Genomic DNA, 22,500 nt, shown 5'->3' on the forward strand with positions numbered 1-22,500 from the left:
CATAGATCATAGATTAGTAAGGCATAAAAAATTTAAAAGTTTATAGATACTGTGACATAAAACCTCATAGTATAGATTGGGCATATTAAATGTGAAAAAATGTAGCATATCATTTTAAGTCCAAAAATGTCAAAAAAAAAAAATTCATAGAGATAGTAAGGCAAAAAAACTGTCAAAAAAGTCATTATAGAATAAAGTTCGTTGAAAATTCAAAAACATTCTAGTATAGTAAGGCATTAAAGCGTTATATTGTTTAACGTAAAAAACATCAAAAAAACGTCATAGTTATAGTGATAGTCGATAAAATTGTCAAAAAAACGTCATACTATTAGTAAGGCATAAAATTGCCTAAAAGTGTTATAAGCTATACTGTGACATAAAAACCTCATAGTATAGTTGGGCAATAAAATGTGAAAAAGATGTCATATCATTTTAGTCAAAAAATGTCAAAAAAAAAGTCATAGGATAGTAAGGCAAAAAACTGTCAAAAAAACGTCATAGAATACAAAGTGAAAATATCAAAAAAACATCTTAGATATAGTAAGAGCATTAAAGCGTTGTATTGTTAACGTCAAAAAAACATCAAAAAAAACGTCACCAGGTTATAGTAAGGCATAAAAATTGTCAAAAAACGTCATAGTATAGTAAGGCAAAAAATTGCCTAAAAGTGTTATAAGTATACTGTGACATAAAACCTCAATAGTATAGTGGGCATATAAAAAAAATGTGAAAAAATGTCATAATCATTTTCAAGTCAAAAATAAGAATGTCAAAAAAAAAGTCATAGTATTAGTAAGGCAAAAAAACTGTCAAAAAACGTCATAGAAAACAAAGTCGTGAAAATATATAAAAACATCTTAGTATAGTAAAGAGCATTCAAGTGTTAATATTGTTTAACGTCAAAAAACATCAAAAAAGTCATAGTATAGTAAGACAATAAAAATGTCAAAAAACGTCTAGATAGTAAGGCATAAAAATATCAAAAAAACGTCATAGTATAGTAAGGCATTAATAATGCCTAAAATGTTATAGTATACTTGTGACATAAACCTCAATAGTATAGTTGGGCATATAATAATGTGTAAAAAATCATATCATTTTAAGTCAAAAAAATGTCAAAAAAAAAGTCATAGTATGTAAGCAAAAAACTGTCAAAAAACGTTCATAGAATACAAAGTCGTGAAAATATCAAAAAACATCTTAGTATAGTAAGGCATTAAAGCGTTATTGTTTAACGTCAAAAAAACATCAAAAAAACGTCATAGATATAGTAAGGCATAAAAATGTCAAAAAACGTCATAGATAGTAAGGCAAAAAATTTGCCTAAAAGTGTAGTAATACTGTGACATAAACCTCAAGTATAGTTGGAGCATATAAATGTGAAAAAATGTCATATCATTTTAAAGTCCAAAAAAATGTCAAAAAAAAAAAAGTCATAGTATAGTAAGGCAAAAAAACTGTCAAAAAACGTTCATAGAGTACAAAGTCGTGAAATATCATCAAAAAACATCTTAGTATAGTAAGCATTAAAGCGTTGTATTGTTTAACGACAAAAAAGAACATCAAAAAACGTACATAAAAAGTAAATTAGTAACATAAAAAAATGTAAAAAAACTCATTAGTATAGTTAAGGCATAAAATTGCCAAAAGTGTTATAGTTATACTGTGACATAAAACTCATAGTATAGATTGGGCATATAAATGTAGAAAAAGTGTCATATCATTTTAAGTCAAAAAAATGTCAAAAAAAAATAATATAGTTGATAGTAAGCAAAAAATGTCAAAAAACGTAATGAAAAATAGAAAGTCGTGAAAATATCTAAAAACATCTTATTATAGTAAGGCAATTAAAAGCGTTATATTGTTTAACGATCAAAAATAATGCACAAAAAAAAAGTCATAGTATAGTAAGGTGCATAAAATGTCAAAAAACGTCATAGATATAGTAAGCATAAAATTGCCTAAAAGTTGTTATAGTATACTGTTGACATAAAACCTCATAGTATAGTTGAGGCTATAAATGTGAAAAAATGTTCATTCATTTTAAGTCCAAAAATGTCAAAAAAAAAAGTCATAGTATAGTAAGGCAAAAAACTGTCAAAAAACGTCATAGAATACAAAGTCGTGAAATATCAAAAAAACATCTATAGTATAGTAGAGCATTAAAGCGTTGTATTGTTAATGTCAAAAATAAATCAAAAAACGTCATAAGTATAGTAGCATAAAAATGTCAAAAAACGTTCATAGTATAGTAAGGCATATAAATAATGTCAAAAAACATAATAGTATAGTAAGGCATGAAAATTGTCTAAAAGTGTGTTATAGTATACTGTGACATAAAACCTCATAGTATAGTTGGGCATATAAATGTGAAAAAATTATCAATCATTTTAAACTCATAATATGTCAAAAAAAAAAGTCATAGTATAGTAAGGCAAAAAAAACTGTTCAAAAACGTCATAGAAAACAAAGTCGTGAAAATATCTAAAAAACATCTTAGTATAGTAAGGCATTAAAGCGTTATATTGTTAACGTCAAAAAACATCAAAAACGTCATAGTATAGTAAGACATAAAATGTCAAAAACGTCATATGTATAGTAAGGCATATAAAATGTCAAAAAACGTCATTATATAAGTAAAGAGCTAAAAATTGCCGAAAATGTATTAAGTATACTGTGACAATAAAGCCTCAATAGTATAGTTGGCATAATAAATGTGAAAAAATATCATATCATTTAAGTCAAAAAATGTCAAAAAAAGTCATAGTATAGTAAGGCAAAAAACTGTCAAAAAAACGTCATAGAATAACAAAGTCGTGAAAATATCAAAAAAAACAATCTTAGTAATATAGTAAGCATTAAGGCGATGTAATTGTTTAAAGTCAAAAAATCAAAATACGTCAAATAGTAAGCATAAAATATGTCAAAAAACGTCATAGTATAGTAAGGCATAAAATTGCCTAAAAGTGTTATTATAGTATACTGTGACATAAAACCTCATAGTATAGTTGGGACATTATAAATGTGAAAAAAATGTCATATCATTTAAGTCAAAAAATGTCAAAAAAAAAAGTCATAGTATAGTAAGGCAAAAAACTGTCAAAAAAACGTCATTAGAAATACAAAGTCGGAAAATATCAAAAAACATCTTAGAGTATAGTAAGGCATAAAAGCGTTGTATTGTTTAACGTCAAAAAAAACATCAAAACGTCACGTATAGTAAGGCATAAAAATGTCAAAAAAACGTAGCATAGTATAGTAAGGCAAAAAAATTGCCTAAAAGTGTTATAGTATACTGTGACATAAAACCTCATAGTATAGTTGGGCATATAAAATGTGAAAAAATGTTCATATTCATTCAAGTCAAAAATGTCAAAAAAAAAGTCATAGTAATAGTAAGGCAAAAAACTGTCAAAAAACGTCATAGAAACAAAGTCGTGAAAATATCATTAAAAAATCTTAGATTAGTAGGCATTAAAGTGTTATATTGTTTAACGTTCAAAAAAACATCAAAAAACTCATAGTATAGTAAGACAAAAATTCAAAAAAACGTCATAGTATAGTTAAGGCATAAAATGTCAAAAAACGTCAATAGTATAGTAAAGGCATAAAATTGCCTAAAAGTGTTATAGATTACTAGTGACATAAAACCTACATATTATAGTTGCATATAAATGTGGAAAAAAATGTCATATCATTTCAAGTACAAAAATGTCAAAAAAAAAAAGTCATAATATAAGTAAGGCAAAAAAAACTGTCAAAAAACGTCATAGAAATACAAAGTCGTGAAAATGTCTAAAAAACAATCTTAGTATAGTAAGGCATTAAAGCGTTATATTGTTTACGTCAAAAAACATCAAAAAAACGTCATAGTATAGTAAGACATAAAAATGTCAAAAAACGTTCATAGTATAGTAAGGCATAAAAATGTCAAAAAACGTCATAGTTATAGTAAGGCATAAAATTGCCTAAAAGTGTATATAGTATACTGTGACATAAAACCTCATATTATAGTTGTGGCATATAAATGTGAAAAAAAATGTCATATCATTTTCAAGTCAAAAAATGTCAAAAAAAAAGTCATAGTATAGTAAGCAAAAAAAACTGTCAAAAAACGTCATAGAAATACAAAGTCGTGAAAAATATCAAAAAACATTCTTAGTATAGTTAGGCATTAAAGCGTTGTATTGTTTAATGTCAAAAAACATCAAAAAACGTCCATAGTATAAGTAAGGCATAAAAAATGTCAAAAAAAACGTCATAGTATATAAGGCATAAAAAAATGTTCAAAAAAAACGTCATAGTATAGTAAGGCATTAAAATTGTCTAAAAGTGTTATAGATATACTGTGACATAAAAAACCTCATAGTATAGTTGCGGCATATAAATGTGAAAAAATGTCATATCATTTTAAAGGTCCAAAAATGTCAAAAAAAAAAATTCATAGAACTATAGTAAGCAAAAAAACTGTCAAAAAAGGTCATAGAATATAAAGTCGTTGAAAATGTCAAAAAAACATCTATAATAGTAAGGCATTAAAGCGTTATATTTTTACGTCAAAAAAACAATCAAAAAACGTCATAGTATAGTAAGGCATAAAAATTGTCAAAAACGTCATAGTATAGTAAGGCATAAAATTGCCTAAAAGTGTTATAGTATACTGTGACATAAAACCTCATAGTTATAGTTGGGCATATAAATGTGAAAAAGTGTCATATCATTTTAAGTCAAAAATGTCAAAAAAAAAAAGTCATAAAGTATAGTAAGCAAAAAACTGTCAAAAAAACGTCATAGAATACCAAAGTCGTGAAAATATCAAAAAACTTCTTAGTATAGTAAGGCATTAAAGCGTTATGTATTGATGTTTAAACGTCAAAAAACATCAAAAAACGTCATAGTATAGTTAAGGCATAAAAATGCAAAAAACGTCATAGTATAGTAAGGCAAAAATTGCTAAAGTGTTATAGAGTATACTGTGACAAAAACCTCATAGTATAGAGTTGGGACATATAAATGTTGAAAAAATGTCATATCATTTTTAAGTCCAAAAATGTTCAAAAAAAAAAAGGTCATAGTATAGTAAGGCAAAAAAACTGTCAAAAAACACAGTCATAGAATACAATACAGTCGTGAAAAAATATTCAAAAACAAATCTATAATAGTATAGTATAAGTAAACATTAAAATTAATGTAAATTGTAATTATATAACGAGTCAAAAAACATCAAAAAACGTCATAGTATAGTAGTAAGGCATAAAAATATGTATCAAAAAACGTCATGAAAGTATAGTAAAGCATAAAAATGTCAAAAAACATCCCAATAAGTTTATAATAGTAAGGCAAAAATTGGTATAAAAGTGTTATAGTATACTGTGACATAAAAACCTCATAGTATAGTTGGGCATATAAATGTGAAAAAATGTCATATCATTTTAAGTCCAAAAATTGTAAAAAAAAAAGTCATAGTATAGTAAGGCAAAAAAACTGTCAAAAACGTCATAGAATTACAAAGTCGTGAAAATATCAAAAAAACATCTTGAGTATAGTAAGGCATTAAAGCGTTATATTGTTCAACGTCAAAAAAACATCAAAAAAACGTCAATAAGTATAGCATAAGGCCATAAAAAAAATGTCAAAAAACGTCATAGTTATTGTAAGGCAAAAAAATACTAAAAAGTGTTATAGTAATACTGATTGACATAAAAACCTCATAGTATTAGTTGGGCATATAAAATGTGAAAAATGTCATATCATTTTAAAGTCAAAAATGTCAAAAAAAAAATCTAGTATAGTAAGGCAAAAAACTGCAAAAAACGTCATAGAAACAAAGTCGTGAAAAATATCAAAAAAAATATCTTAGATAGTAAGGCATTAAAGCGTTTATATTGTTAACGTCAAAAAAACATCAAAAAAACGTCATAGTATAGTAAGCATAAAAATGCAAAAAAGTCAAGAGTATAAGGCATAAAAAATGTTCAAAAAAACGTCATAGGTATAGTAAGGCATAAAAAAATGTCCAAAAAACGTCATAGTATAGTAAGGCATGAAATTGTCTAAAAGTGTTATAGTATACTATGACATAAAACCTCATAGTATAGTTGGGGCATATAAATGTGAAAAAATGTCATATCATTTTAAGTCAAAAAATGTCAAAAAAAAAAGTCATAGTATTAGTAAGGCAAAAAACTGTCAAAAAACGTCATAGAATACAAAGCGTTGAAAATATCAAAAAACATTCTTAGTAATAGATAAGGCATTAAAGCGTTATATGTTTAACGAGCAAAAAACATCAAAAAAACGTCATAGTATAGTAGGCATAAAAATGTCAAAAAAAACGTCATAGTATAGTAAATGCATAAAGATGTCAAAAAACGTCATAGTATATAGAAGGCATAAAATTGCCTAAAAGTGTTTAATATACTTGACATAGTGACATAAAACCTCATAGTATAGTTGGGCATATAAATGGGAAAAAGCGTTATATCATTTTAAGTCAAAAAATTGTCAAAAAACATCATGGTATAGAAAGTCATAAAAATGTCAAAAAACGTCATAGTAAAGTAAGGCATAATATTGTCAAAAACCGTCATAGTATAATAAGGCAAAAGATTGTCAAAAAAAGTCATAGTATAGTAAGGCAAAAAAATTTCAAAAAAGGTCATAGAATAGAAAGTCGTGAAAATGTCAAAAACCATCTTAGTATAGTAAGGCATTAAAGCGTTGTATTGTTTAAAGTCAAAAAATATCAAAATACGTCATAGTATAGTAAGGCATAAAAATGTCAAAAAAGGTCATACAATAGAAAATCGTGAAAATGTCAAAAAACATCTTAGTATATTAAGGTATTAGAGCGTTGTATTGTTTAAAGTCAACAAATATCAAAATACGTCATAGTATAGTAAGGCATAAAAATGTCAAAAAACGTCATAGTATAGTAAAGCATAAAATTGCCTAAACGTGTTATAGTATATGCATAATATTATCAAAAACCGTCATAGTATAGTAAGTCACAAAAGCGCCATATTATTTCACGCCAAAAAATATCAAAAGATATCATAATATAGTAAGGAATAATAATGTCAAAAAACATCATAGTATAGTAAGGAAAAAAAATTGTCAAAAAAAGTCATACAATAGAAAGTCATGAAAATGTCAAAAAAGGTCATAGTATTTTAAGCCAAAAAAACATCAAAGTAAAGTATGGCAAAAAATTGACAAAAAACGTCATGGTATAGAAAGTCATAAAAATGTCAAAAAACGTCATAGTATAGTAAGGCAAAAAAATTGTCAAAAAACATCATAGAATAGAAAGTCATGAAAATGTCAAAAAACGTCTTATTATAGTAAGGCATTGAAGTGTCATTATTTAAAGTCAAAAAATATCAAAAAACGTCACAGAGTAGTAAGGCATGAAAATGCCATAAAACATCATACTATAGTAAAGCATAAAATTGCCTAAAAATGTCATAGTAAACTATGGCATAAAACGTCATAGTATAGAAAGTCATAAAAATGTCAAAAAACCTCATACTATAGTATGGCATAAAAGCGACATATTATTGAAAGTCAAAAAATATCAAAAAACTTCATAGTAAGTTAGGCTTAAAATTATCTAAAAATATCATAGTATACTATGGCATAAAAGTTCATAGTATATTGAAGCATAAAAATTTTCAAAAAAATGTCATAGTATAGTTAGGCATAGAAATGCGAAAAAACATCATATTATTTACAGTAAAAAAAACTGTCAAAACATGTCGTAGTAGAATAAGGCATTATATAGTAATGCAAAGAAAGACTTCCTACACCATATAGAAAAATCCCAACTATGAATCAAACCCAGTATCTTCACACTGGGAAGCAACAGTTCTAACCACTGTTCTGCTGTGCCTCCTTATCAAAAAGTCACATTATAGTAAAGAATAAAAATATCATAGTAAAGTTGGCATGAAAACGTCATAGTATAGTGAGGCATAATATTCCCAAAAAACGTCACAGTATAGACAGGAAAGAAAATGACAAAAACTTCATAGGCAAAAAATGTCAAAAAACAAATCAGGATTGAATACATAATCTTCGCACTGAGAGGCAAAAGTTCCAACCCTTTTATTGCTGTGCGTCCATGTTAAAGGTTAATTGTAATAATGCATGAAAATGTCATAGTATAATACGGCATAAATATGTCGTAGTATAGTAAGGAGAAAAAAAATGTCTAAAAATGTCATAGTATACTATGGTATAAAACGTCTTAGTATAGTTAGGCATAAAAATGGGAAAAAACATCATAATATAGTAAGGCATGAAAATATCAAAAAACGTCATAGTAAAGTAAGGCATAAAAACGTCATAGTATGGTAAGACAAAAAAATGTGCAAAAATGTCATAGTATAGTAAAGCATAAAAACATCATGGTATAGTAAGCCATAAAAAAGTCATAGTATAGTAAGGCTTAAAAATGTCAAAAAATGTCACAGTATAGTAAGTCATAAAAATTTAGTAATAGAATAAGGTATTGTGTAGTACTGTATAGAAAGTCTTACTACTCCACAAAGAAAGGTCCCAACCAGGACTTGAACCCAAAACATATGCACTGAGAGTTGACAGTTCTAACCACTGTATTGCTGTGCCTACCTTTTAAAAAAAAAAAAGACGTATATAATAGTAATGCATAAAAACATCGTAAAATAGTATGGCATAAAATTGTCATAACTCATAGTATAGTAAAGTATAGGGTGCTAGAATGCTGGCTGTCTTAGTGTTTAAAAGAAAAGCGCTCTTGGGGGCCCGCTAGCAGCCACGGTTATGCTTCCACTTTAGCCTTGGGCCAGCCTTTCTGTATGTTATTATTACAAAGAATACAAGTAGGGAAAGCATAACATGTTTCAAAGCTGCACAACATTGTTGAGAGACAGAGAGAAACATCAGAGCACTATTAGATGGGATAATACTTCCATCTAGTGGTAATTATTGGGTACATGCAGTTTAAACAAATCAATGTCCATGCTGTCAGTCCTTGCAAACACTACATCAGCCCATCTTTTAAGTGTTTAGTGTATAATTAATGGGTTGCAGATTTTAATATGTCTCTCATTGCTGTTATTTCATATCTACATTAACCATTGTGATGAGTCATTCTGAGCCCTGAATTATGCTTGTTTTAAGTATGTAAAGACAAAACATATGACATATGACACCGACACACATATATATGACACTGACCCACCAAGAAAGTGCAAAATCTTTATTATTTACTTTGAATAAATGCATATATATAGTGTGATAAAAACAGCATGAATAATTTATCTAATGTAATGTCATTTTCCAAGAAACTGGTTGAGAGCTTTATTTTTTGGATGTACAGTATTTAACAAAACACAGGCATTAATACAAAGTTAATAAATTTTTTAGGGAGTAGTAATGCATTTATTTCTGTTTTTCTTCAATGGATAATGTTATAATATGAATTAATGATGTCTAAGTACAGCAGACACATTCATAGTTATTCAGCTACAACTAAAAGCTTCAATTATGAGTGGCATGGTAAGAATGACCACTTAAATAAAACAAATTGACATAACACATACAGTTGAAAAGTTGTACACATATGGATATATGCTGTGGCAACAAAAACTATCTAGCCATCAAATATTTCTTAGTGTTTTTCTCTGGCCTCAAAAGAATAATGAAACACTTTGGGGCAAAAATGCAGAGCAGTAAACCATAGCTAGAGGCAAGAATGGCAAAAATTTCCACAGCAACAACATACTTCCCAGGAGAGCTAACGTAAGCTGGGACAAAGGCCACCCAGACAGCACAGAAGATCAGCATGCTGAACGTGATCAGTTTGGCCTCATTGAAGTTGTCAGGGAGTTTTCGAGCAAGAAATGCCAGGAGAAGGCAGGTGCAGGCCAGAAGGCCAATATAACCCAGTACAAGAGAGAAGCCCACCACAGACGCCATGGCACACTTCAGGGTGACCTTTGACCCTTGGAAACCAAGATCTTGTTGAGGCACAGGGGGGCTGAGGGACAGCCATATGGCACAGATGATAACCTGTATGAACAGTAAACAAATTATTATTCAATATTAAGTTGAGTTGCTCATGAATATAAAATCAAAGGTTCAGTAACACTTTTTAATACAACCTGGAATTTACAGTGTAATTTTGTTGTATTAAGTACCAATAAAACACTCAGCAGTTTCTAATGATACTGAAAGGTAAGGAGGAAGAGTATTAGTAACAATTGGGCATTTCAGAGGAGAGGGACAAAATAAATGATATCATGAGTCATGTTTTCCTCCACTTTACCTACATTTAAGTACCAGTAGCAACTAGTAAGTTCTTTATTGGTTCCTGATTCATACGACAAAATTAATTACTTGAAAAATTCAGGCTGTACTATTAAATGTGACCAAATGTTCTCAGTTTAATCAACAAAACAAAATTCACACCTGTATACAGGTAAAGAGGCAGACACTTCCTCTTTGCTGGCCTGGACCAAACCACTTCATCAAGGCTTCAGCACCAGGCCGAGCTGAGCGAAAAACAACCAGAACCACCATGGTTTTTACCAGGAGGCAGGAAACACAAAGTACAAAACTGATCCCAAAAGCTGCCTGCTGGAACCGACAAGCCCAGACTGATGGACGACCGATGAACACCAGCGAGCACAGGAAGCAGAGCTTCAGTGACAGAAGAAGCAAAAAGCTCAGTTCTGAGTTGTTGGCTCGCACCTATAGGTGAATCATATTAACAGAAGGAAAGAAATGTGAAAGAAAGAACTGATACAATAAACTGTTACATAAAGCTTGGTTCTTACCATTGGTGTTTGACGGTAGCAAACAAAAACCACAAACACAGCTGTTGTCACTGTGGCACCAGATACAGCTGCTGTAGTCAGAGTAATGCCCAAAGTTTCATTGAAGGAAAGGAAGTCCAGCTGGCGAGGGATGCAAGCAGTCCGTTTAGCATTGGACCAGAATGCAGATGGACAACGTTCACAGTGGGGGGAACCTGGAAGAGGAAGAAAGAGGATGGAGGGGAGGAAAATAAAACACAAAGGGGAAAATTAAGGTTGCAAACATGAGTTTCTGTGATGTTATGGAGTAATGTCCTCACCAGTTTTATTGCTAATCTCCCCTTCAGCACATGGGATACAGTCAAAGCAGCAAACAGGTTCCCCTTTCCTGGTTGCCATCCGGGTACCTGGGGGGCAGCTCTCACTGCACACTGAAACAGGAACCTAAACAAAGAGCCAAATAACAATCTCCAATCCACAATCAGCTGAACTGACATCTATTTCAACAGCAAATGTCTAAGTGGCTTGGTATGATTTGTTGATCTGACTACCTGACTGGATCCTGTGCTCCACTGAATAGCTGATTCGTTAAGGTGGACATCAAACCCATCCACACGACCAATCAAAACAAGTTTCAGTGGCCCCTCAGGAGTGTTCTGCCAGTTAACAAGGTCATACTGGGCTGGAATGTCAGCTCCTTGAAAATAAAACATTTCCCCTTGTGGTGTGGTGACATTCACTTTGTTCAATTGCTGCAACAGCTGAAAGCAACAAAAGGAAGAAACAGTTCGCATTTCAAAAAACTATGTATAAAAATGCACTTAAAGCATTCAGTTTAACAAAATATTAAGAACTCTTGTGGATAAGATGAAACAGTGATGAGCATCTTTACCTCTATGGGCTTGATGTGGTTTGGAGAGGAGCAAGTGGAGATGTTTCTCAGAGGGCTGTCTCTGTTAGGGCAGGAGAGAAGACTGTGAAGAGCATGGGCTGCAGCATAAACAGCAAGGTAAACATTATATGCCACCCTTAGCTGGGAGGTATCAGTAAAAGGATGCTGCACTCCATCCAAGGACTCTATGCCACTGCATGGGAGTAGAGATGCTTTCTGAAGTGACTCCTTGGCAAGAGATGAAACATCTGATGGATGGTCAGACTTTGCTTTGAGTGGTGAAGAGAAATATGAAAGTGAAGGTGTGTCCCCTGGACTGCAGCCAAACTCCTTCTCCCAGAATTCTCTTAAGAATTCATCATCAGGACGACGAACTGGATGCAAATTTCTGAGATAACTCTCAAATCCAGGTATTGTTGAACTTTTAATGGCCACACCAAGAACACCACTTGCCACCTTTGAGATGGCAAGATCTTGGAGAAGATCATCACTGGTACTCCAGGCCTCACTGGCCAGAAACTGTCTGTCAGTCACCTACAGTAAGAGGACACTCTTCAAAATAAATAAACTATGAAAAGACCTGACACTTTGATGTCATGAAATTTGTCTTATCTTCAGTATATATACATTTTCATGCCAGTTTCTCACATTTATTTTGGCCAGTTCCAGAAATATTTTCTTTGCATCTGTATACCAGCAAAAGATCAGAATCACCCTTGCAGTGGAAGCTTGAATTGTGAGTGCTGTCCGTCTGGCATCTCTCATAATAGTTTCTCTGTGAACAGTCTCTATGAATTCCAAACACACCCCTTTCCCTTGAACCTCTTCCTGAAATACCTGAAATATGGAGGTCAAAACAACAAATATGTCCACATATTTATGTGTGTGTATGTATATATATATATATATATATATATATTTGTACTTTATATGAAAGTGACATATATAAAACAAAAACACACACCTGTATTGCCAAATGACCATAGTCATTGTTTACGAGCACAGCTCCAATCCAAGTCCAGTGGAAGCGTATGGCCAGGCGTGCCATGGCCCGTGCTTGGTAAATATCACTGGGGATTGTTCTGAAGAAGTTAGGAAACTTGAGCCTGTCACTAAGACAGGGGCAGCTAGCCATGTAGCTGATCTGAGGAAAAGACATTTCAGAAATTATTATCTTTTTATCAAAATGTTTTTAAAAAACATATCAGCCTCTTGATGTGGACTATAAAAAACAACTCTTCAGAGGTTCATTTCCTAAGGTAATGAAACTCACAACTGGTACAGAGAGAGGTCCCAAGATCCTGGACAGAATTATGCCTGTTGTAGACGAGGAAGCACCAATGAGCAAAGGAATAGGCTGACTACCTGAGGACAGCATTAGACATATAAACCAGTCTTTTAATACTATAATCATGGATATAGTAAATGTTAAATGCATAGTAAATTATATCACGCCATACTTGTTTCTCCTGATTGTTCATAAGATGCAGAATGAGGCATAGAGGCTGTTAAGCTGCAGCTGCGTTTGTCTCCTCCAACCAGTGACAGTGCAACTTGCAGAGCCCAGGGGTATCGGCTACAGCCATCAACTATACGGTAGCCGAGCTTCACTCCTGGCAGCAGGGTGCTGTTACGATTGATTTCCTCCACTGCAAATGCCATGGCATACATATATTTTAATGACTCCAGATCTAACCTGAGACCACAGGAGAAGAAAGAAAGAGTGAATGAGACAACCTACAATATCAGTCAGTGAAAGGTCAAAGTAATCAACAATCAATGAATATAAAAACACCGGATATAAAAAAAATGTCATACATAGAAACATAAATGTTTTACATATAAATCTATTAGAATAAATATATTATAAACTGTCATGATATGCACAATATAATGACCACAAGACATCGTGTATAAAAACAGAGTGCATGTGAATACCCAGTGCAAGGTTCATAATGTGGCAGCTTGATGAAGTCCTTCTCTACAGGTGAAGGTATGTAATACAGATTAAAAATTCCACCGATAACCACATCTCCATCCTGCCAAAGGCTCTTGTTATTTGGTGCACCCCACCGGGAGCATACTACCGCCTGAACCACCTCCACTCCAGTCTGCCTGCCCACTACACTGAGAAGCAGCAGGGAGATAGCTGAGGAGGGCCACTGCGTGAGGAGCCAGGGCAACCAAGACATGGATGCAGCCGTTCTGGACATTCAAAACATTTAGGTAACTGTTATCTGAATGGCATAATATAGATTAAGCAGAAATGCAATAGATTCAGTCTGTGTAAAACACAATTCACCTCAAACCTGCTTCATCAAACTGGACAATAGAGTGCATTAAGTTAGGAAAAAATGCAGATACACCACAGACAATGTTCAACAGTTCCTGTTAGCAAAGGCAAATCCCATTAAATTCCACATGTCCAAATGTAACATCATAACGCCATGTCAGCTACCTGCAAAAATAACGAACAAGATTAGATAAGAGTAAAAAGCTCCTTTCACAAAGTAAATTGTTAAGTCTGAAAATGGTATCTAACATACCCCCCCTCCCACTCTGCGCAAGTGAAGTGTTGGTGTGAGTATTTATAACAGGTGTAAAGCCCTTTACAAGGAAGTAAAACTGATGACACAAGCAGCATGCAACTCAAAATTATTCCTCTCTAGAGTGATGGTGGAAAAACAAATGAGTGCAAGCAAGTCTGCATGAAGCTCGCAGTGGTGGGTGTATGTTATGTGTGTACTCTGTGTTTCTTATATTAATTCAAAATCTCATGTACTGACTATCTTAAAATTTGATTTACCACCTCTAGAGTTAACTTGGTGAACTTAACCACTGGATTGGTTTGTAAAATACTGGAGGATCTCATCTTGTTCTGCAAAATCTTAGTTCACATCAACTTGTAGAATTAGTTGATTTTTCCATGCACACTTTATATAAGCCTATAATATAAGAGCCTATAGATACTATAATACAAGAGCGAAGTTTCCTGCTTTTTCTATAGCTGGTGTTAGTTAAAGCTGGCTTCGTTTCAGATTGTTTGGTCTTTTCATGTCTTCCATAGTTATTTTCATTTGCTGTGGGCCGACCTAAATTAGGCCCTTTTAGCCTGAGCCTTTTTAGTTGTATGAATGTGACTGTGCGTTGTGAGTTGTCAATCATGTATCTGTCGTCTATTTCATTCATTTTATTTCTAATTTGCATAAGAAATAAAATAAGTGAAGTTGAATTTTCTTAAGTTGCAAATAAGTGTTGGCGATTTCAGGCCATTATTGTTTTGTGTAGGGTATTGTATTTATTTTAGTTTCTATTTTTTTATTGTTTTGTTAAGTTTGGTCACTTACAGTTAGTGTTTTGCTTGTTTGAGTGTAACCACACTAATTGTACAGCTGAAAGTTTTAATAATGACTTTGCTATAACTGCCTTGAAATTCTTCACTGATAGCTTTGCCTGAAATTTTAAAGTCTTCTGGCTCATTTTTAATAGCATCAGGTTAGAGGCCTTGTGTCTTGGAGTGGTGGCATCTCTTTTCCTGTGTGCTGTGTGCATCTGAACGCCCCTGGCCTTGCTCAGGGTCATGAGGGGGCACGGTTGTGGTAGAATAACAGAGAGCGCCAGCAGACAACCAACCTCTTGAGATAATGTGCGTGAACTAATAAAATAATAAACAGCCTAAATAAAAGTAGCATGATGGATGTATCCAAATGTCCAGGAGTAAAAGTGATGATTTTGCTTTAAAATCTACTCCAAGTATGAGTAAAGGGTATGTAAAGCTACTCCAACAAGAACTTAATTGTTACTACCCACCTCTGGATATAATGGTGCATGACTTGAATGACCCAAAGTAAATGAGATACTGTACCTCAGGACAAGTGAGTGAAATACTTAACTTTACTACTACTTAACTCTAATCTTAATGAGCTGAAAAGTGGAGATCAAACATGAAAGTTATTGTCCAGCTGCACAAGTTCTTTGCTTTGAGATTTCCAAGGAATATTGTGTTGTGATTTATCCATTAGACTTAACTAAGTGTGACAGTCTAGTTTGGAACCACTGTGGGGAATTGTATACCCAGAGCAACAGGTGTGCTGTTTGCTAGCTCTATTACACAGTAATTTCATGAGCAATTACATCCCATTATGTTTAAGTTGCCATATGGGAAAAGATGAGGCTGTTTGTGACTTAATAATAAATTGATTTTGAGCTTGAGCTGCATTTTTGATTGCTATGTGGCATTTTGAGTAAAACAGGAAATAAACAGGCAATTGTTTGAAATCAAATATTTCAATATTTTATTGCATTGGTAGGAAAATGCTCACAGTCCTCCGATGAGCAACAATACAAAGAAAAAAAAGGATGGTGTAACACTGAAATAATAATTTCACCCTTTGCCACCCTCCCCTCCTCAGCCTGGCCCTTTGTCGTTATCACTCTGCTTTTTCCATTTCATTAAGTTATACAAAATAAAATAACCAGAACCAACAAGAGATTATTTTTGCAGTCTGTATCAAAGCAATTATAAAAATAAAAACCTTTAAACTCCAAATCTTTAAAATTTGCAATCATTTTTTCAAATTCTACAAATCATAGAGCGCAACGAGTCCAAGCACAGAGGTTTATGTACTGTATTGCACCCGTTACAAACAAGCCTATGTCCTCCATTTGTGTTCAATGCAACTATTTGTTGTGTGCAAGTATTGTTGGGTGATGCAACATCTATTGTACAAACTGGTGCATAGTCATGCTTGACATGTTCACAGGTAACATGCACAAACATAAATGTACAGTTAGAATTGGTTCTCAACTAAAATCCATCTCGGATTAAAACAATGACAAGAATATTTACACACAACACAAATAAAGAAATACCACTTAAAACAGAAGGAAGACTTACATTTGATCTTTGAAAAGATGAATCCCATCTATTAAAAGTAGCTGTTTGATTATACTAAACATTCAGATGATACAATGAAAGACATTCCCTCTCTGCTTGAAACCCAATTCTTTTATTCTTTTTCTTTTTTGCTTCATAGTTAATGTACGCAGTTTGGACAGTACATCACAGGGACAAAGATAACAAGTATCTGTACAATCAGTCTAGGAAGCCATTTGGAGAGAATCAAAGTTCCCAAGTACATTTATACATTAAGCAGGATATAGACAATACACTGCCAGACTAGAAAGACCATTCACTATTGAATAGTGGAAATTTCATACAGGAAATTCATGCTGTCAGATCCAACCATGGATTATATGTGATGTTTCACTGATATTGTACAGAACCATATCTTTATCTAGAAATAGCCCAGAATAAGATTTGTTTAAGGGTTATAGGGGAAGCCTACTGGTCTGTGGACTTGGGAACAAATAGCAAGTCTATATTTCCTCGAAAATGAGTGTTGGATTCTTAATCTCATTTTAGGTTGTGATCAGAGCTACAGCCTGAGCAGGAAGTAGACCTCAGGCTCTGACTCAGAGTGGGTGGAGTTTGCATTTGGAAGAGAGTCATCGGTATAGTACCGATCTCCATGATGATCCCCATTTCCAAAATGTAATGATGTGCATGCTCCTTCAGGAAGTCCCCTGTCCTCCAGCTGACCAAGATAGCCTGCTATGTAAGAACCAGTTGAGTGTCTGTTAGCTGGCGGATTTTGCGAGGCTGGTTTATTCCTCAAAACCACTCCACCAATGCCGGTGGTACCGTTCATCACCACACCTGCCCGGGGCTTTAGAGCCTCTTGCTGCCTTTCACGGGCACGGCTGTTAATGTGACGCACTCGACTTTGACTCCGAGAAGATAGGCGACGGGTAAGGAGTGGAGGGGAATCTTCTGTATCCCTGGGAATAACAGGAGCTGTACTTGTTGCATGGGGCTGTGACAGTGGGAATTTTGCTTCATCATGCAACTGAGGAGACTGGGCCCTATCTCTGTCACTGTCATCCCCCTCCAGACTGACCAGTTTACGTAGCTGTTCCGTAAGTGGGTCACAAGACTGTGATTGGAAAGTAACTTCCCCCATAGTGCCCATCCTCTTTTGCTTCCTCATATGAGGAGTGATGAAACTGCGACTAATGATGTGGTATTTGCTCTGGAAGTTGCATGATATGTCTTCAGAGGTCAGGTCTCCCAAGGACTTGGACTTACATTGGCTGGGGGCTGTGGAGTCTGTGGGAGCAGACTGGGGACGAGTTGATAAAGGCCTCAAATTTGAGTGCAGTGAAACTGCTGTTTCAGGCTGTGACTGGTGCCTACAATTGATTAGGGAAACATTTTGGTTGCAAGACTGCTTCGGGGTGTGTGATTGTGTTTGACTCTGGCTGTGTGGCTGGATGTTTTGAGGATCTGAAGGCTCTGATGAGGGCGTAATGCAGTCATAGTCCAGGTGGCTGTACACTGCATCGCAGTCTGAAGAAGGGGAATATAGTCCTCTGTCTCTACAGATGTTTATAGAGCCAGCAGATTGACCAGGGAGGCTTTCAGAAGAGGAGAAACCTTCGTGGAAACACCTCACATGCTCCCTCTCCATCTGTTTATACCCTAGCCTGTTTTGATGAGACCTGTTTAGAATCTGGCTGCCACTATGGCTCCACTGTTGTGTATAGGAAGTGCTGGAGTCTCTGCTGTTGTTAAGGGCCTTAGAAATGCCCTGAGGAACGGAGAAGCTGTTCTGACACAGCGGACTAGGGTTGGAGGGTCTACAATTGACAGGTCTGTGGAACGGTGAAGGCTGGGAGTTGTTCTGGTGTTGGTGGTGATTAGATAGCTCATAGGAAGGTTGATTCATTGGGGAGGGACACTGTGAAAGTGCTACAGGAGATGCATGTGATGGGTACTGATCACGGTATGACGAAGGCTGCTTTTGTTGGGAGTATTTGGGAGTGGATTCATGGTTTTGGTAGATAGCATGGCGTTTGGTTGGACTTATGAGCCCCTCCCATTGGCTGCCATGTCTTGGCGAGGTCAGCATCATATCCAGTGGATCCTCATCAACATTAATCTCTACTTCTGCAAAAGCATTTCTAACCGAGTTATGGATAAACTGAAAACTGCTGTTTACAGAGGAGCTCATGTACCTTTTAGAAGTATTCCATTCTATCTCAGGTATCTCAGGTACAGGTGCTGGGGGATCATACACTTCCTCATATACTCTTTCCTCTGCCTCCTCAGTTTCTTCACTTCCACCCCTCTTTCTGAGCATATCATTCCAACCCACGTTGTGCCCCCTTCCAAAACCCTGAACCACTTTTGCTGGAGACGAGCCCAAGCTGTTTGAGGGCATGTTCTCCATGGTGTCTGCCTGAACATGGACTGTCTTTTTCCTCAGGTTGTACACCGATACAGGCAACAGCACCTCCTCATCCAGAATGGTGTACACCTCCTCAAGCTCAGCAGTTTCTGGGCTGGAGAAGACGGCTGATGCAGGTATATCTGTCTGAGAAATCTTGCACGGTGAAAGGATTTGATCATTTACATGATTTGTTATTTGAGCTACCTGTTGGGGACTTATCAGTTGTTTCCTATTATGAGAGGCTGTGTTGTTCTTGAGAGGAGACCTTAAATCTTGCAGCACTTTAGGGGTGGTAGGTCTGAAGTTTGAGTGATGGGAAGGAGTGTGATCATGAGATAATGTTGTGAAATCATTTTGGTCAACGGTGGTTTCAAATTGGCCAATAAGAGCAGAAATGGAGCCACGTGTGTCCTGCTCATTGCCTAAGGACACAGCATCAATGAGTCTGGAGATGGTGCTGTCATGCAAAGAGCTGGGACTCTTCAGATCACAGTCCATACTGACAGGAGAAAGAGGGGCCACAGTGGAGGGGGCAGAAGAGGAGGATGAGGAGACTGAGGGTGCAACTGTGAATGTTGTGCTGTTGGATGATGTCTCGGGTTTATCTGATGTCATCTTGTTGTTCACGGAAGGTGAGACTAAACCGTTTTTCTCTTTTCCTGTGGAGATGTTCTTTGATTTGTTGACTCCATTGTCTTCTGAATGGTAGTTAGCATAGTCTTCTTCTTTTCTTATATCTCCTCCACCAATAACCAGATAAGAAGCCTCCTCTGATTGGCCAAATTCTTTATTCCTGTATGTCTTAGAAGGGGAAGTGACACTTGGTTCAACAGAAAACGATGATTGGACAAGAAGGTCTACAGAGGAAGACCTGGGCCTGTTGAGGGGGCAAACTCCTGTGGACACAGATGATTGAACACGGAGATTAATAAAGACAGGCTTGTATAGTATCATATGATGTTGAACACCAAGCCAATCAACAAGTAAATGACAACAATTAACAGTCCAGCCAATACAAGGCAATAGCAATACACAGACAAATGGATCACCAAATACAACCGTGAAGGGGAAGCTGGAAAATGAGGCCGTGGGGGTTAAAAAAAAGGAAGAATCCACGTTTGCGAACATCGGATTAGGAAAGAGATGGTCAAATGGAATTGGATTGGTCAAATGGGATTCAAATGACACAGCAATATATTTCTCAAACCACTTTCAAACAAAATACACTGGGTGGACGCAATACTGATATGTTTTTGAACGATGCAACCTTCAGACAATAGGTATTTTAGATTACCTGCTGGAACATCCTAGTCAGTTCTCTACTATAAAGAAGCACAACAAATGAAGATGGGACAGAAAAAGCATGTTAAGGTATCAGGTGGGGAGTAGGCTCATGTACATTAACCATGAGTTTAGTAGGATAAGTAAAGCAAAGACGAGAAATCAGAAAAAAGTTACATCTTGTATCAAACAGTGAGCAAAGCAATTCAAGGCAAAATGTTACTTTAATACAAGTTAACTACAAATATTTTATCACAAAAAAGTAGCACTGAATTACTTGGATAAAAGAGTAAAAATGTTCCCAAAGCCAAAAGTGAGTGTAATTAATGAGACAGATTACTGAGACTTGGTTTGTGCCAGTATTTGATAATGATTTGTCAATCGCACAGATTTCTTTTGCTAGAATGGATGTAATTTGGGTGTAATTTTCATAATACCAAAATATGTTACCCACCAATGACAGTGTCTGCTCCCATATCATGCTGTCCCTTGTCTGGGGAACAGAGGGATAGCTGCCCTTGCAGAAGCCTGTCTAAGGGCATGGAGATAGGTCTGTGGATGAGGGGGGCTCGGGGCTGGAGACGCTTCTCCACCCCTCCTTCCTTCCCTGACACGCCCTCTCTTCCTGTTCCTGCACCTGTTCCGTTCTTTTGGTCTGATATCGAAGCCACCGACTCCGATAGCACCATCTTGGTCTTCTTCCGTCCTTTTGCTGGGGCACTGGCTGTGCGCCGCAGGAGGTGATCACTGAGGGAGCGTTTCCGAAGGCCACCGGAGCTTGTATCCACAGAGGACTTGGAGGAACGGTTAAACAAACCCCGGATACCTCTCAGTTGATGACCCTGAGGGCAAGAGGAACGGAACAAGAAGGAAATGAGTGGGGAGAAGAGAAGAGGAAATGTTCTTCTCAGAAAGACACAGAGATGTATTTTTGAAGACAAGTTTTTACACATTACAGTTTGAATTGTTAATTTTCACGAAAACAATGAAAAGAGATGCAATGTATTGAACTTAGTTAACAGCAAATGTAACAGTTGCATGCTGTTACATGCATGGCCTATAGATGGCACCCTTACTCCTTAAATTACCACAGCAAACAATCTGCAAGAAGCTGTTGTGGATTATGCATGCTTAAACTGGAAATTATTCCACCCTTGTTGACAGTGAGACAACAAGACTTGTCAAAGCAAAAAAGAATCCCAAATAAAAACGGACCTTATAAACAAACTGTTTGACTCAGTGGTTTAATGTCACACACAAACAAGTCATTGAAGATACGGCTGAACACAAACTGCACTTTTGCATCATGCATTACTGTTTCATGCAGCACCACACAGAGCCTATAGGGCATCAGGATACCTTGTTAGATCCTAGAAAGTGCATTATGGTAAAGCTGGGGTTCAGGACTAGAGGACTCCACTAGAAAGACAGAGGATTGAAGGAGCATAGCTTCAATGGATTGATGTGTTTTTCTGTTTAACTCCAAAATATAATCTCAGTTGACAAAAGAGGCTCATAGTGCGAATGCTAAAGTATCACCAGGACTATACAGCACCTACCTTCCCATAGACATCATGCACTGACACATGCACAAAGATGGAAGCCTCAGTCAGCCCCTCCAAGTAAACATGCCTGTAACCTGTAGTTGGACATGAAGGGAGAAAGCATGTGAGCTTGAGAGTGAGTCAAAGAAAGATAACAGCTGTCATTAGATTGGTGATTGTGTAGTAGTTGTCTGAGGAGAGGGAATCAGGAGTTCAGGGACAACTATAATGGATGTGGACGACAATAAAAAAAAAAAACTCTGGCAAGCCACAGGTCTTTTACAATAGAAATCAAACAAACCATGGTTCACTACGCACAAGATAATGTGCCCCGTAGCCAAAGCATGGCCAAAGCCACGAGGTAAGTGTTTAAGTGTGAGTGTGTGTGTGTTGGTGAATCTGTCTGTCTATTTGTGTTAAATAGCAGAACTAAAACTGATTCTAACTGGCAGTGACAACCAGTGTCCCCTGTTAAGTTCATGTCATTCACACACAAAATGATAAAGCTGAGGAATTCTGCACAGACCAGGCATCAAGCTGCTGAAGGCAACAGTCCGTTGGCCAATAAAGTCCCGTCCAATGGGGTCATGGTCCCAGACAAGGAAACGCACTAAAGCCACCTCAGCCATGTGAAGTGTAAAGGACAGGGTCTCCTCCCACACAGGGTTAAAACCTGAGGAAAATACACACAT

At 35.5% G+C, this 22,500-nt stretch overlaps 2 protein-coding genes across 2 annotated transcripts in view; both read right to left on the reverse strand.

The window, feature by feature from the left end:
* Positions 1 to 9,630: 9,630 nt before the first annotated feature.
* Positions 9,631 to 13,883, reverse strand: LOC111239321 (extracellular calcium-sensing receptor-like). Its single transcript, XM_022769169.1, has 11 exons — positions 13,630 to 13,883; positions 13,152 to 13,387; positions 12,974 to 13,056; positions 12,656 to 12,835; positions 12,340 to 12,528; positions 11,692 to 12,225; positions 11,351 to 11,560; positions 11,120 to 11,243; positions 10,821 to 11,014; positions 10,453 to 10,734; positions 9,631 to 10,053 (listed from the first exon to the last, which is right to left on the reverse strand). Exons 1-11 carry the CDS (start codon positions 13,881 to 13,883, stop codon positions 9,631 to 9,633), a joined length of 2,709 nt encoding a protein of 902 aa, XP_022624890.1.
* A 2,124-nt stretch (positions 13,884 to 16,007) lies between these two features.
* Positions 16,008 to 22,500, reverse strand: part of LOC111239340 (1-phosphatidylinositol 4,5-bisphosphate phosphodiesterase eta-1-like) — a 54,329-nt gene continuing 47,836 nt past the window's right edge. The window contains exons 20-25 of the mRNA XM_022769202.1: positions 22,335 to 22,481; positions 21,824 to 21,903; positions 21,624 to 21,683; positions 20,719 to 21,106; positions 18,507 to 19,879; positions 16,008 to 18,458 (exon numbers count right to left, since the gene is read on the reverse strand). Of these exons, the coding sequence (XP_022624923.1) occupies positions 17,130 to 18,458; positions 18,507 to 19,879; positions 20,719 to 21,106; positions 21,624 to 21,683; positions 21,824 to 21,903; positions 22,335 to 22,481 (3,377 nt within the window). The 3' untranslated portion in view covers positions 16,008 to 17,129. The remainder of the gene's footprint in view (positions 18,459 to 18,506; positions 19,880 to 20,718; positions 21,107 to 21,623; positions 21,684 to 21,823; positions 21,904 to 22,334; positions 22,482 to 22,500) is intronic.

This window comes from Seriola dumerili, unplaced genomic scaffold, assembly GCF_002260705.1.
Source record: "Seriola dumerili isolate Sdu_G_001 unplaced genomic scaffold, Sdu_1.0 BDQW01002293.1, whole genome shotgun sequence".
In the NCBI taxonomy this organism is placed as follows: domain Eukaryota; kingdom Metazoa; phylum Chordata; class Actinopteri; order Carangiformes; family Carangidae; genus Seriola; species Seriola dumerili.